The 15,950-nt window shown below is 39.2% G+C and overlaps 1 protein-coding gene across 1 annotated transcript in view; it reads left to right on the top strand.

Annotated features, from left to right (window-relative positions):
- Positions 1–15,950, top strand: part of LOC149230005 (nuclear pore complex protein) — a 396,423-nt gene that overhangs the window by 18,309 nt on the left and 362,164 nt on the right. The window contains exon 2 of the mRNA XM_089381174.1: positions 1,458–1,837. Coding sequence (XP_089237300.1) covers positions 1,458–1,837 — 380 coding nt within the window. The remainder of the gene's footprint in view (positions 1–1,457; positions 1,838–15,950) is intronic.

The raw sequence follows: 15,950 nt of genomic DNA, 5'->3' as shown, positions 1-15,950 counted from the left end.
ACCTATGTCTAGCTTATATCCAGAGCCATATCCAAAACACACCAAAAAACATAATCACAAAAAAAACTGAACTACCAAAAAAATCTAAAACCCTAAAGTTTGCATTAAACCATATTCGTATATCTTATTATTCTTCTTGTTTTGGTGATTTCTCGTCTATTATCAGCATTTATTACCTGTCCCTCTCTATGTTAGACATTTGTTTACTAATCTATCTGTACTGTATCTATTTCGCCATTCAAAAGATTACAAATTTGTTTTTCAAAATGTACCCATTTTAGAAAACCTCCCTATTCCAAGTAAATTATAGTTTCACAGAACAAAAATGAATACCCTTGAAATTCGAACACATGAGCTGAGTCTTTACCTTAACTGGTTGTATGAATTTTTGTGTTAAGAGTACTTGATCAAGAAATCATATCCAACATTCATTTGTGCATGCAGTAATGGATTGTGCCTAAAAATATGGAACCTGGCTATCATTCGTCTCAAGATTTTTGAATACAATAATAATGTGGAGCTGCAGTGCTTTGATAAAGACATTGATGATATGTAATTTGTAATCAATCTGAAACGTACATATATAGTGTTTAGATATCATGTTCTAAAGGCTAATATTGATAAAAATTCTTTACTTTTGGATATATTTTCAAATTTATGAAATGGTATTTTTGTCTCACACACACACACATATATATATATATTCTAGCTGTATTATATCTAGGCTGTTGTAAAAATTAGCTTATTCATATCTGTTTCTGTTGCACCCATATTTGTATCTCTGCATTGTAGTGTTCAAAGTTTCAAACTTCAAACTGTTATTCCCTTTTCTTTTATTTGTTGCAGTCATGTGCATGCTATTATTTCTTGATTAGTTATGTCTCTATTTTTTTTCTCAATTTGTAACTTTCACACTCAACATTCCTTGCAGCGAGCACCCCCACCCCTACTCTAAGAGTTTTGAACTTCTTTTGCAATTTTCTTAAATTTTGTAGGCTTTTTGCATGCGTCCCCCAATGCGTATTCTATTTACTAAGCTCTTCCATGATTGGGGCAGCCTTAAAAAGGATGCAAAAGCTTTATATATTGAACTAATTACTAACTAGCTTGCAATATGTTAATCTCCAAAAATTATAACTTGGACACAATCAAAGTGTTTTGACAATAGAGCTGATGATATTTTAAAGGAGTCTCCCTGTGGATTGGGTCTTTCTTTGCCAAAACTGTTATAGATGGTTGTCATGTTCCAAATTCACTTGCACTAGACTCAAGCTGGTCTTGTTGACTTAAATATGTTGAAACTCTTCTAGGATTTTTCTCTTCATGATGTTTGCTTTTACGAAGAGTCATTGTGACATTGCTGTAATTTTGCATCTGGTTGGTTTCTGTTGCATGGCTTTCTTCGTAAGATTTCTTCTAACCTTTATTTTATTAACCATCCTTTCTTGTCGTTATAGGAAACGTCAATCATATGGAAGTTCTTTTTTATCCCGAGAAAAATCTCCGATCCATAGAATGGAAGGTAGGGTCTTATATGATGAGAAAGAAGCGTCTTTATATCCCAGTCCTACTCTTTTTCTCGAAGATATCAAGCAAGAGGTGGAGAGTTTTGATGCTGGAGGTCTTGAAGCATCTCCTGGAAGGCACACTTCTTCGATTAAGAAAAAGGGCACATACAGTGACAAGAAATCACCCCAGATTGAGGACAGGCTTGGAACTGGTACACAGTCACTACATCCTTTTTTGAAGACGGCAAAAGAAGAAGCAGATGAAATCTCAGACAGTGGAGAAACAACTTTTGCTCGCTTTGCATCAATCCTCGACTCTTCTTTGCAAGGTTATTGCTTGTAGTGATTAATTATTTTGATGTTGGGATTTTTCTTGTCATCTGTTAGGAAATAGGCCTACTTTTAATTAATGAGATAATAGAAATGGTATAGTATTATCATAGTAGTTCTTCCAGTAGAAATAATGTTAGGCTATAAGTTGTAATATGTTTTTCATCTAGCTTGTTTTGATTTAATTGCATGTAAAGATTCATCCATGTAACTCTTACATATCTTCTTGTCAACCTTTTTGTGCTTTTGCCTTATCTGCCATTTTTCTCTTTGAACCAATATTTAGCTATGTTGCATGGGGACCTGTTCATACCCCCCCTCCCCCCAAATAAAAAAACTCTGCACCCATGTACTTAGGGACCCCTAGGGACTTCTCTGGGGACTGGGGGATTTGCTGGCCGCACCCAAGATGTTTTGGGCAGATTTCAGGGATGTTGTGGGCATAATTCATTGATGTTCCAGGCATGTATCTTCAGATTTGACAATGGACATTGAATGATTGGACAATATGATCATTTTTCCCATCCAATTTTTTCATATCATACTGAATCTATATCTGAATCTGTACAAGTTGCAGCTCAAAATATGGGTTTCTGGTGGTTTAACTATTGTTTTTTCAGCAACAGCATTATAGCAAGCAAAGCCTCCATCTCAACAAGCTAAGAAATGCGACATCTCAAAGGTCTGATCCTTGTGGTTATTGTTCTTGTTCTTTCACATTTTTAGGGTAATCTTAGCTTTTAGATATTGTACATGGCTGTCCAGGAGTTATTCAAGTCCAGTTCTTCCACCATCCCAACCTCAAGCATTGTGAAAACAATTAGATAGTAGTGACGTGACTCAGATTGGCTACTAAATGTTTGAGCAAATTCCTATTCAAACACCACCTTAATCTGAAGTATTAATCTAATCTCTTCACAGAATGCATGCATGTATATCCCAAAGTGTGTTTTAGTGGTTTTCATTGCAGCTGTAAAAATATGCAGAACCTATTGAGAAGGGAATGCCTGTTAACATATTTATTATAAACAAGAAATACGAGGAAGAAAAGGTATTATGGAGATGGGCATTTGTCTCATAGACCTTTCATAGACTTGCAAATTGAAAATATTTACAGTTAAGTTTCCTAAGGCTAAACTGCTTCTTGCTCATGTCCACATGCCAATAATAAAAAGTCATTTTGCCATTTTATTAACCGCCTGAGATTTTTAAGAACTGGTAAGTGTGAGGGCTTTACATATTACTATATAGTATAGACTATTATGTTTACAAGCAACTACAAATGTTATGCTAAATTCAATCTTTTTTTGTTATATTTAATATTTATTATTCTCTCTCTCTCTCTCTATATATATATATATATATATATCTGTGTGTGTGTCATATATTTTGCCATCCACAATTTGCTGTCTCCTGAAAATTTTTGGGGTGCACTCTAGCTGTAGTGGGTGCTGCCATCGTCACCACCATTTCCCTGTCCTGAAAACCAGTGCAACATAGATATTTAAGCTTTGATTCATGCCATCAACATAGAGAGAAGTAGTAACAATTCACAAGGAGGCGAACATGCTTGTCAATGCACTAAGAAACAATATTGGGGATGTGATGGAAAGCTTCAAATTACTGTTGCAACGCTATGGTGTTTTCTGCTGGCAGTCTGTTGTACTTCATAGCATTGCAAGTTGCAACATTAATTTGCCCAAAATTTTAGACTTCATTATTGCCTCTACTTTTGAAATTCTACTCAACAACTTCTTACTAATTTCCTTCTACAATGTTTACTAGTGCAACTAAGGTCAAATTCCACTTTGGACAGCTCATTTGATGGAGATAATTATTGCATTGAATTCCTCTTTTCGAGAGGGCCAAAATTGACCTAAGGTTCAATGAAATTGGACAAGGAGAAATCATTTTTGAAGTTGTTAGGGTCAGTTGTTTTCATCGTCAAATGTATTTTCCATGTCCTTTAATTTTATTTTTTTGAATAAGTTGAGCCTATGACCACTGCTGCTATCATAGTCTCAAAGGTCACGATCCGTTATTGTCAAGTTTTGTCATCAAGGGTTCACCAAAAGCAGGAAGGAATTTCAAGTTAATGGGAGTCATGGTTGTTGCGCAACTGCTGTGCAGGTGGGTATCAACCATTTAGGAGGTTTGTAAGAGTTGGAGAGCCTACTTAAAGAGTTCTACACCATCACATACACATTTCAAGCCTACCCATTTGATCTATTTTGCCAGAGGAGGTGTGCAACCATACAGAGCATGGAGGGCTCCTTGGATTCACTACGCAACTTTTGCGCAAAATACTCTGTTTTAGTCATCAGTTTGAAATGCTTATTCCGACCACATGGAGCCAAATTGCAAAAAGTTGAAAGAGGTTTTTCTCAAGGACGAGCCAAATAGCAATAACCTCTTCTAGTTTTTGCACAAGTTTCATGGATCAGGAGATTTGAATGCATCTTCAAAGCATATTTTTCGGATTGTGCAAATTGCCTGTTTTAGTCATTGTTTTGCAGAGGATTTTTTGAGGGTCTGGGGAAGAATTTGAAGAAAATGAGAGAGGTTTATCTCAAGGACAAACTCATATACAATAACCTTCTTCAGTTTTTACACAGGTTCTACCATTTAGGAGCTACAAGTGTTTCTTCGAGGCCCATTTTCGCAGTATTTTGCTAACAAAATTATGAATTTGTTTTTGAAATTTGATTTGTTAATTCGAATTTGTGGAAGGTTTGAGGTATCAGATGGGTCCTACTTAAAATAATATTGAATGAATTTATTAAAAATGAGCCAACAGCTCAATGATAATACAGAGATATTTACAATCATAGAAACATCAGGTTTCTATGTAGAATATGGAAACAATCAGTTTCATTTAAGAAACTGCTAAAAGAATAAAAATAGTAACAGCTAAAAAGAATGAGCATTAAATACTAAATAGAAATATTCTAATACCCTCCCTTAATGCTCAATCTATTTACAACACCAATAGACCTTCGGAATTTTACAAATTTATCAGGACGAAGAGGCTTGGTAAAAATGTCGGCGCGCTGCTCTGTTCTGGGAACATATTGCAACTGAACTGAGCCGTCTTCAACCAGCTGACGAATGTAGTGGCAATGAGTTTCCACATGCTTTGTTCGTTCATGAAAGACTGGATTCTTGGCAAGTTTGAGCACTCCCTGATTATCACAAAACAAAGGAGTAGGCCCTGTCTGGAAAACATGCATATCTGCAAGCATACGTCGAAGCCAAACTGCCTCACAGGATGCCTTAACTGCTCCCCGATACTCAGCTTCTGTTGAGGAGAGAGCCACTGCCTGTTGCTTCTTACTAGTCCAAGTAACAGCACCAGATCCTAGACTAAACACATACCCAGCTGTAGATTTACGGTCATCAACCGAACCTGCCCAGTCAGAGTCAGTGTAGCCACTGAGAATAGGATTGGAACTGCGAGTATATAAGAGGCCATAATCAGAAGTACCACGCACATATCGTAGCACCCTCTTAGCTACTATCCAATGATCAGCTTTAGGAGCTGACATGAAGCGGGAAATGTAGCTTACTGCAAAACTGATGTCAGGTCTGGTAGCAGTAAGATAGATGAGACTGCCCACTAATTGCCTGAATAAAGTTTCATCCACAAGAGGAGAGGGTGACTGTGCTGAAAGTTTGAGCCCTGGTTCCATAGGAGTCGTGGCTGGTTTGCAGTCCTGCATTCTGAACCTTTCCACAAGATTTTTGGCATACTTGGACTGAGAGAGAAAGATCTGATTTTCAGTCTGCCAAACTTCAACCCCCAGGCAGTAATGAAGAAGTCCCAAGTCTGTCATCTCAAAAGTTCTGCATAGATCTTGTTTGATCCCATGGATCAAATGTGCAGAGCTGCCAGTAATGATAAGGTCATCCACATAGACAACCACAAACAAGATATCATCGCCAGTATGCTTGATATACAGGTTTGCATCAGATGGGCTCCGCTGAAAACCCTGATCTGTCAGGTCCTGATCAATTTTCATGTACCAAGCCCGAGGAGCTTGTTTCAATCCATAGATTGCTTTAGCTAACCGACACACTTTTTGTTCTTGACCAGCAACCTTGAATCCGGGAGGCTGCGTCGTGTAGACTTCTTCTTGGAGATCACCATTTAGGAAAGCACTCTTTACATCCATCTGATGAACTTTCCAATTGAACTGAGCTGCTAGAGCAAGGACAAGCCTTATGGTACTCATCTTGGCTATAGGAGCAAAAGTCTCCTCATAGTCGATGCCTTCCTTCTGTGAGAACCCTCGAGCCAGAAGACGAGCTTTATACTTGTCTATGGTTCCATCAGCTTTGTATTTCACTTTATACACCCATTTGCAGCCTATGGGCTTTTTTTCGGCAGGAAGATCAGAAAGTGTCCAGGTGTGATTCTTCTGAAGACTCTAGAATTCGGCTTCCATAGCCTGTTCCCACTCAGATGTACCCTTAGCCTCTGAATAGGTTTGAGGCTCAAAAATACTGTGTAAGTTAGCCATAAGAGCGAAATTGACTGTAGACTGTTGTCTGTTCTTATGTCTAGAAGTTCTACCTTCAAGGAGCTCATCATCCCGGAGATCACCAATGGTTTTAGCCCACCATTTAGGCCGAAGAGTAGAAGAACCGATATCAGGAGGAGGTGGAGAAGACTCAAGAGCAATAGGGGCAGCAAGGGGAGGGTTATTTTCTGGAGGAAGCTCAGATAGAGTATTATCAAATACTGATGCTACATCATCCCTCCCATCAGGTGGACCGACCGGAAGAAGAACACTGTGAGGCTGATCCTCAGAACGCTGCTCAGAAGAAGAAGACTGAAAGAATCCTCTGTCTTCATCAAATACTACATCTCGACTGAAGCTAAGACGACTAGTGGCTATATCTATCAGCCTATAGGCCTTGTGATGATCACTGTAACCTGTCATCATGAGTTTTTGGCTTTTGGAATCCAACTTAGAGCGCTTAGCAGGTGGAATCCAAACATATGCAACTGAGCCAAATACTTTGAGGTGACTGATCTTAGGCTTACGACTAGACCAAACTTCTTCAGGAGTCTTCCCTTTAACAGCCTGAGTAGGTGATCGGTTAAGGAGGTAAACAGCGGTAAATACTGCTTCAGCCCAGAATTTGTTTGGAACATTCCTGTGTTGTAACATGGAACGAGCCATTTCAACAACCGTGCGGTTGCGACGCTCGACAACACTGTTCTGCTGGGGAGTGTAAGGTGTGGTTAATTGACGTTTGATGCCATGAATATCATAGAAGTGGGCAAAAGCTGAGGAACAAAATTCCCCCCCATTGTCGGTCCTAAGGGTCATGATATTACAACCAGAGTCTTTTTCAACTAAGGTTTTAAACTTCTGAAAGGTACTAAGAGCATCAGAGAAAGTCATCTACAATAAGTAAAAAATATTTGCAAGCAGTGATAGAAGCTGTATTCATAGGACCACAAATATCAGCATGAAGTAACTGAAGTACCTTAGATGCGCGCCAAGATTCTCCACTTTTGAATGAAGACCGATGTTGCTTTCCCGCTTGACAGGCGCTGCATACCCCCAACTGCTGAGTCTGAATATCAGGTAATCCTGACACAAGTCCCTCCCGAGAGAGCTGAGAGAGATACTGCATATTTAGATGCCCATATCACTGATGCCATAGAGTGCTGATGGGAGAGACACGTGCTGCTAGAGCCACTTCTGGAGAGTCACCGGTGTCAAGTAGCCTGTATAGACCATGGTCCTCTAGGCCAACATCAACTGTTAGACTGGTCTCCCTGTCAATGATGGAGCACTTGTGTGCACTGAACATAACATCAAGCTGAGGAGAATTCCTTATAATCTGGCTGACAGATAGCAGATTAATCTCCATACCAGGAACATAGTATACATTCAGAAATATGAGCGTGCGTCCACCAGACTGAATTTGAACTATACCCCTGCCAGCTACAGTGTACTTTTCACCTCCACCAAATACCACGGAATCACTGAAAGGTGAGAAGTCAATAAACTAGTCACGCCTGTGAGAGAAGTGGCATGATGCACCAGAATCAATGTACCATGCAGAGGAAGGAACATGTTCTGAAGACCTTTTAGCCATAAAGGCATAAAAGGCAGAATCTGTCTGCTCGGAATGTTCTGCAACATTTGCTGTCTGATGTGGCCCTCCCTGTTTCTTCTGTTCAGAAGCAATCCTCTGTCGGCAATCTTTCTTCATGTGACCGAACCTGTGACAGTAATTACACTGCACACTTTTCTTCCTAGCAGGATCAAAAGGCTGAGAAGAGCCTTTCTGCTGAAAAGACTGAGAGGACTGGTATTTTGCAGCAAATGCATTTTCCGAGGACACTGATGAAGCACCACTACCAAATTGCTGTTTCCACCGATCCTGCTGCAGAAGTTTGGTACATAAATTTGGAAACTTCAGATCAACATTTGTGGTCGTAATGTTGAGTGTTTCTATGAAGTGTTCATAAGATTTCGGTAGACTTTTCAGAGTAATGACTACCATATCTTCTTCCTCCATGGTCCGACCAATGGCTTCGAGCTGATCTCGAATGTCTTTAATTTTGTTGAGATGTTCCTGTAAAGACATATGTTCATCCATCATGATGGAGAACAACTGATTTTTGAGAAAAAATGCTCTGCTTTTGTCAGATGTCTCGTGCAGTTCTTTCAACTGTTGCCAGATTTCGACAGCGGTTTTGCCAGAAGGAATCTGTGGTAACTGATCATCAGCGACAGAGAGCTTGAGAAGCATAACAGCCTCTCGATTTCGATCATCAAATTTATCTTGATCGGTACCAGCTGTACCAGGACGAGGCTCTTTGCCCAAAATGAGCTGATCAAGACGCCTGTATTCAAAAATGGTCAACATTCTTTGTTTCCAAATGTTATAGTTGCTGCCATTAAAGCATTGATTTCCTTCTAACATCAGATTGGTGAGCGTGGCCATTTTCCCAAAGACAATACAGAAGTCTGACAAAAAAAATGTAGCTGCCTGCTTAAAATTCCTCTTTCAAGATGACTGTACCAAACCTTAACAAATTCTGTTGTGAAAGAAATAGGCTTGCACAAAAAAAAAAAACTCAGATCTGTATCAGTGCACCAGATCAAAACACCAGACCAAAAAAAAAAACTCAGATCTGTATCTTCATAAAATTAAAGCTGATTTGAAGAGAGAGAAAAAAATACGTAGACTGAAGCTGTCCACGATTATATATGCTGTTCTGGTCCCACCGCTTCAAAGAAAATCACAATAAACTTTAATCAAATCGCTAAGCAAACACGTGAATCTGGAAAATACCGTTACGTGAAAATGCTAGATATTTTCAATGCCGTCACTATAATCTGGAAAATCCCGTCACGTGATGCAAGCGGAGCTTAAATCTCTGGAAGATCTCGATCTGTGGAATACGCGAGCCAAAATACGTGAGCCAAAAAAAAAAAAAAAACGGTTTAACTTTAGCTTCGGCTTTGGATTTTGCTTCTGGTGACGCAGACGCTTCAACTTCGGTTTCCGCTACCGCTTCCGGTTCTGATTCAGGCTCACCGCTTCCGCTTACTGTAACTTGATATGTTTCGGGCGTGCGATTCCCGTGTGACGAAGACTGTGGAGACAGTCAATAGATTGACATTACTGTAACTTGATATGTTTCGGGCGTGCGATTCCCGTGTGGCGAAGACTGTGTGGGCGTCGGGCGTGTAGACTGTGTTGCCACGTTCCCGTGTGGCGAAACAAATCCTCAGCTGAGACGTTAAATGAGGATTCGCCGTCAAAACGAGGGACCAAGTCAGGCCACGCCTCGCAGTGAACACTAATATGCTCAGTGGCTAGGCTTCAAGTGCCACGATGAGACAACAAGGCTTCAAACAAATAAACTGTTCAACCGACAAATAGACTGCTGCCCCCGGATTCTAAATGCCAGATTTTAATTTCAAGGCAAATTCACGGTTCCGCCACAAAGTTAATTCTTCATAAAATGATAATGCAGGATAAGAATCCCTTTCTGTATCGAGATTGACGACTGTAAGCGTTTATCACAGTGAGCAAAGCCGAGGCTAAGACTCAGTGAAGGCTACCTGGCTTACAGAGGGCTCGACCTTAGAAAGGAATGAAGGAACTCAAGAGATTAGGATACGAAGAGGATAGCTGATCAAGAAATCTACAGACCCTGAGAGTAGTTTCGAAATGAACTACTGAATTTTTCAAACTATGAAAAATTATTTCGAAAAAAAATCCTTGTGCTCTGATACCATAAAATAATATTGAATGAATTTATTAAAAATGAGCCAACAGCTCAATGATAATACAGAGATATTTACAATCATAGAAACATCAGGTTTCTATGTAGAATATGGAAACAATCAGTTTCATTTAAGAAACTGCTAAAAGAATAAAAATAGTAACAGCTAAAAAGAATGAGCATTAAATACTAAATAGAAATATTCTAATACTACTCCACCTCATACATCTAGTCATCATCTTCCATCGACCAACTGTCCTTCAATGCTACAGGTGTGTGTGCCAAGCTGGAGTTGCTACACAACCGCTATGCAACTCAAGTTCTTTGCTGTTTCTATTTTTGTTTTGGATCTGACCTATGCTATCATGATCAAGGACAAGAATAACATTGGAATTGAATGGATAAATTCATTAGATGGCTAGGATAAAGTGCTGTATATTTTTTTTAGAAAATGTTTTAGTTGTTATGGTTAGCTTTGTTTAGTCCTTTTGGTTCAAAAAAGCAACATGTTATTAAACTTAGTTTGATTTGTTCCACTCAGTGGATAAAGAATACAATGTATTTGGCCTTTTTGACTTTTTTGAAGGGAATTCGACCATGTTAAATTTGGCAACTAGGGCCAAACTCCACCTTGGACAACTCATATGATGGAGCTGATATTTTTATTGGATTCCTCTTTCCGAGTGGTGTAGGATTGATTTAAAGATCAACTCATTCTGACATGTACAAATGGGATTATGAATTTATTTCTATCATGGACAAATTGTCAAGGTTGGCCAACAATCTAATGTAAGGCTCATAAGCCCAAAAGACACGTTTATTCGTCCTGAACATTGCATATAAATAGAAGGAGCATCTACCTCATTTGGACACTCAACTCACACACATCTCTCTCTCATCTGATTGGGTCGTACACATTTTTGGGTAGCCTCTCTCTCCACACGTGTGAAGGACAAGACTGCAATTTTCTGTTTTGGGCGTTGACCGAATTGTAGGAGGGTTTGACCAACGTTGACCGAGTTGCAGTTGACCGAGTTTGACTGTGTTTTTCTTGGGGAATATTTTGTTTGGGTAGGCCGCATTTTTGGGCACAGAAATCGAGGCATTCAGAGCTGTTTGACCAGCGTTGACCGCATGTTTGACTCTACGTTGACCAAGTTTGACTGATATTTTTGGGACTGTTTTGGGTTGATTTGGACTGCTGTTGGAGGCCAAGTTGATTGGGTTTGACCGAGCTGATTTGGAGGAGAAATTCTGCCACGTTGACCAGCGTTGACTTTTTGGTTAGGGCTTTCTGTGACTGCTGTTTGACTGGACAAATTTGACTTTGATTGGGCAACTAAATTTTGTACATTGTACTCTCTCTCTCTGTTGAACTTTCGAAGAATAATAAGAAGAACTGATCAAAGGGTTTCCCCGCATTGGGGTTTGCCCTTGGTATGCGCCACATCTTGTGTCCTCTTGCCTTGGCTTGTCTTCTACTATTTTAATTTATGTTCTATCTGCATTTACTGTCATGTTAATGTGATTTCTAATCAATGTTTTTAAAACCGGAACCGGTGACCGGACCGGTCCACCTAATGAACCGGTTTACCGACTGGAACCGGTCGAACTGAGACTGGTTAGGTCTAAACGAACCAGTCCACCTAATGAACCGGTTTACCGACCGGAACTGGTTGAACTGGGACTGGTTAGGTCTAAACGAACTGGTTTTAGAAAAATACATTAAATATTTATTTTTAATGAAACAAAACTATTTTTAAGATTTAAAACCATGATTCCAAGCCAATAGAGACAAAATATGCAAAGTTTGCTCATTTATATACCATGTAAAGGTGAATATATCAAAATGGCACCGAGTGCAATACATATCATCGACAAAATAGTAAAATACATAAGCAATGACTCAAATAAACAATTTGTTTGGTTTGCAATTTTATTGCCATAAAAAAGCCCTTTATCTTGCACTGAATCACCATGATGAAAAGATATGGTTGTTCATTAATACTGAAAAATGGTTCACCTGCCTCCACCATGTTTGGCTCTCTGAGATCATCAAAGATAGACCTTACAATGCTTTCTCTATGCTTCATGAGATAGTCTTTGACGCTAATTGGAATTGGAGTAATTGAGTATGCCAATTAGACATTTCTCTATTAAACTCTCAATATCCATGTCAGAGATAGGATCTCCACAAACAAACCAGTAATACAAATGCTATCTATGCCTTACAAATTTGTACACATCATGTAAACTAAACCTCAAATCCACCTTTATGGGTCAACATGTTTTTCTTTCAAGCTCTTCATGGTCTCAAGTTAAACTGCTTTTGGTTATATGGACAGGGCGACTCATATTTAAAACTCTATTTTAAATCAATTTAATCTTCAGTCTATATGTCTTCTCAAACATTCCCGCATCTTGTCTTAGGTTAGCCCTTAAACACGAAAGAAGGTTGGGAATATATATATAACCATAACCACAAAAATGTTCCAAAATCATGCACCGTCTGTAATTCTGTTGCCAGGAACAGGACTGAGCATATAGTATCTGTACAAGGGTTGATTATTCCTTTTCCTTCAATATTGAGCTTACCTTTTACTGTAACCAAAGTGTGAGCAATAAGAGGTGAGGTGTTCCCTTAGACAGGCTCAAAGTATTCTTTGTTACATGCTGAAAGGTGACTGCGACCATTGTTTCTAGTCTTTTGGCTGCTAGGCCCAAGGATGATCCAGGCATGAAATCAGGTTCAACCAATATTCTTTCTAAACTAGAGAACACATTCTGCTGGAGCGCTTTTTCTGTTGATACATTTTGCTACTTGACTGTTGTTACATGTTTATTGGAGATTATTTCTAGTCTTTTGGCTGCTTGGCCAAAGGATGATCGAGGCATGAAATCAGGTTCAACTAGAATTCATTTATAAGCTGAAAAGAAACATTGTACTGGAGTGTTCTTTCTGTTGATACATTTGCTACTTGAATTTTGTTACATGATTCCTGGAGATATACTTCACTACTGGAAACAGTGTTAAATCTGCAGGCTTTCTGAGATGTTGAAACAGGACCAGACACAATGCACTTACAACCTTTAGATTGTGAATTCTCCAAACTTATCATCCTCGATCGGTTGGAATTCAACGTGCCCTACAGGCTGCCAATACCATAGTGGAACAACGGACATGAAATCAGTACACTGTCTATGTTTTGTACAGTCCAACATGCCTTAAAAAAACTTGTAATGAAGAATCCCCTGCTACCGAGTAATGTAACCATAATGCAAATTTCAACCATAGAGTGACACAATTTTAGTTTCCATAGCAAACTTTCTTCACACCACATGCCAAACCAGCAATACAAATGGTGGAGGCTGGCATGGCAGGTAACCGGCCGGTTTAAGATTGGGCTGGTTTGACTAAACCGGTCGGTTAGGGCCAAAACTTTGCCACATTGCCTTCCTGACTGGGTTTTTCAACCGGTTCCAATCGGTGGCCTTGTTGACCGGCTGGTTAGATCGGTAACCAGTTAGTTAGGTCGGTTTTAAAAACACTATTGCTAATCTGGAAATTGATATTGGAATAATAAGAAAAATTGAAGTAAATTGCTTTTAAGTATAGAACATACCATTGTTAACTAAATTTAACATGGTATCAGAGCTGAGGTGAAGACAAAGGCCAAGCAAGAGTCAAAAGAGCAATCATTGAGGAGAGCAATCACTGAGATTTGTTGGACAAGAACAAGAGTTAATGGCCTTCGCATCTTACTTCAATCCTGATGACAAGCTCAGTGATAAGTCTGATTATCTTGCATGGAAGATGTCTCTTGATTTGACTTTGGAAGAGCAGGATGTCATGGACTATGTGTAAGGAAAGATCACTGAACCTCCTTCAAATGCACCAGCTGCCGCTAAGACGAAGTACAAGAAAGGTGAAGTCAAAGCAAAGACGATGATCAGGAATTCTATTAACAAGCATTTGGTTGCATACATCTATGATTTTGATGGAAATAGACATGCCCTAAAATAGCAATGAACCTACTGCATTCTCTGCTCATGCTAAAAAGAAGAACAATGCAGGTTTAAAGAAGCAATGTCAAGGAAGACCGAGATTCATAGATGGAAGGAAGGGAATATGCTTCATTTGTAACAGGTTTGGTCACTATGCTAGGGAGTGTCCTAATAGAAGGGATACACCTCATGATGATGACAACCACAACCACAACCACAACAATTTCAGGGGCAACAACAATCAAAGGGATGACAAATTCAACAACAAAGGAAAAAGGAATACTCCCGCTACTCAACACGGAAATGGTTGACCTCCCAAAAGATCAAGAAACTCCAGATATGATGAATCTAATGTTGTTGATAACAAGCAAAAATAATTTTATCTTATATTTGCCCTCTACTGCCTCTCCTCTGGATACCTTGGGGGAAATTGGTTGATTGATAGTGGTGCATCAAGGCACTTCACTGGGTATAAGGAAGTTATTTCAAATCTGATATAAAAAGATTCAAGTTTGGAAATCATTCTTTGGGACAATGCCACCTATCCTGTGAAGGGAGTTGGAAATGTTATTCTTCAATTGAATCAAGGTAACACCATTCATCTACAAGAAGTACTATATGTACCTGGAATAAAGAAGAACCTAGTATCTATCTCGGCGATGGAAGACAAAGGATTCAAGGTGGCATTCATCGATGGAAAGGTACGTATTTGGAATAGAAATTTAAAAGAAGCATTTACTCTTGGATTAAGGGTTGATAGCCTATATCAAGTTGGAGGAAGCCTGCGACACATCTCTTCAATCCGAATTATGGCACCAGAGGTTTGCTCATCTACATTATAAGGCTCTACCTGATGTGAGAAAGATGGTGACATGTATGCTCGAATTTTAAGTATAACATGAAGGTGTTTGTCAAGGATGTGTTAAAGGAAAACATACAAGGGGACCATTCCCCTCAAGTGATAGCAAGATTACCGACATTTTGCAATTGGTTCATTCTGATTATCTGGTATGATGCTTGTGACATCTTTGGGAGGATATTTATATTATGCTATCTTTGTGGATGATTTTTTTCGCAAAACTTGGATATATTTCTTGAAGAAAAAGGATGAGATATTCTCATGGTTTCGTTCTTTCAGGGCTTTGGTCGAAAATCAAACAGGGAAGAAGATCAAAATATTGAGGACTGATAATGGAACCAAATATGAATCAAATGAGTTCAATGACTATTGTAGAGAAGTTGGCATTAAGAGGAAGACTACTAATGCATATACTCTTGAGCAAAATGGTGTTGTTGAAAGGAAGAACCATTCTATTATAGAAGCCAAACGTGCCATGCTTCATGATTAAAGCCTTTCGAAGTTCTTTTGGGCGGAAGCTGCCAACACTGCTGTGTACATTAAAAATAGATGCCCTCGTCAAGCGTTGGACTCCAAAACTCCCGAAGAAGTTTTCACTGGTAAGAAACCTGGTGTTTGTCACTTTAGAATTTTTGGTAGCCTCATATATTTTCATGTGCCGAAAGAAAAGGGAAGCAAATTGGATGCATCTGGGAAGAAAGGAACATTTGTGGGCTACAATGAAACTTCTAAGGTATATAGAACCTATGTGCTTGGTCAAAGAAAAGTGGAGATAAGTCATGATGTCACCTTTGACGAAGATGCCGCCCTTGGGAAGATTAGTAACCTTCCTATTCCAAGGAAGGACAAAGAAGCAGATACAGAAAAGTAGGGAGAACTGCAGGATGAGTCGATGCCCGATGTTGAAGGACCAATGGATCCCCTTGATCCACCTCCTCATGAGCCCTCCTCCTAAAAAAGGAGACCCTCATGGCTTAGGGAAACTCTC

The sequence above is a fragment of the Pinus tabuliformis genome, chromosome J (assembly GCF_031772625.1).
Source record: "Pinus tabuliformis cultivar Carrire ecotype Pingquan chromosome J, CPIR1, whole genome shotgun sequence".
NCBI lineage: Eukaryota > Viridiplantae > Streptophyta > Pinopsida > Pinales > Pinaceae > Pinus > Pinus tabuliformis.
The sequence above is the reverse complement of the archived record's forward strand: the minus strand, read 5'-3'. Positions and strand labels throughout refer to the sequence as shown.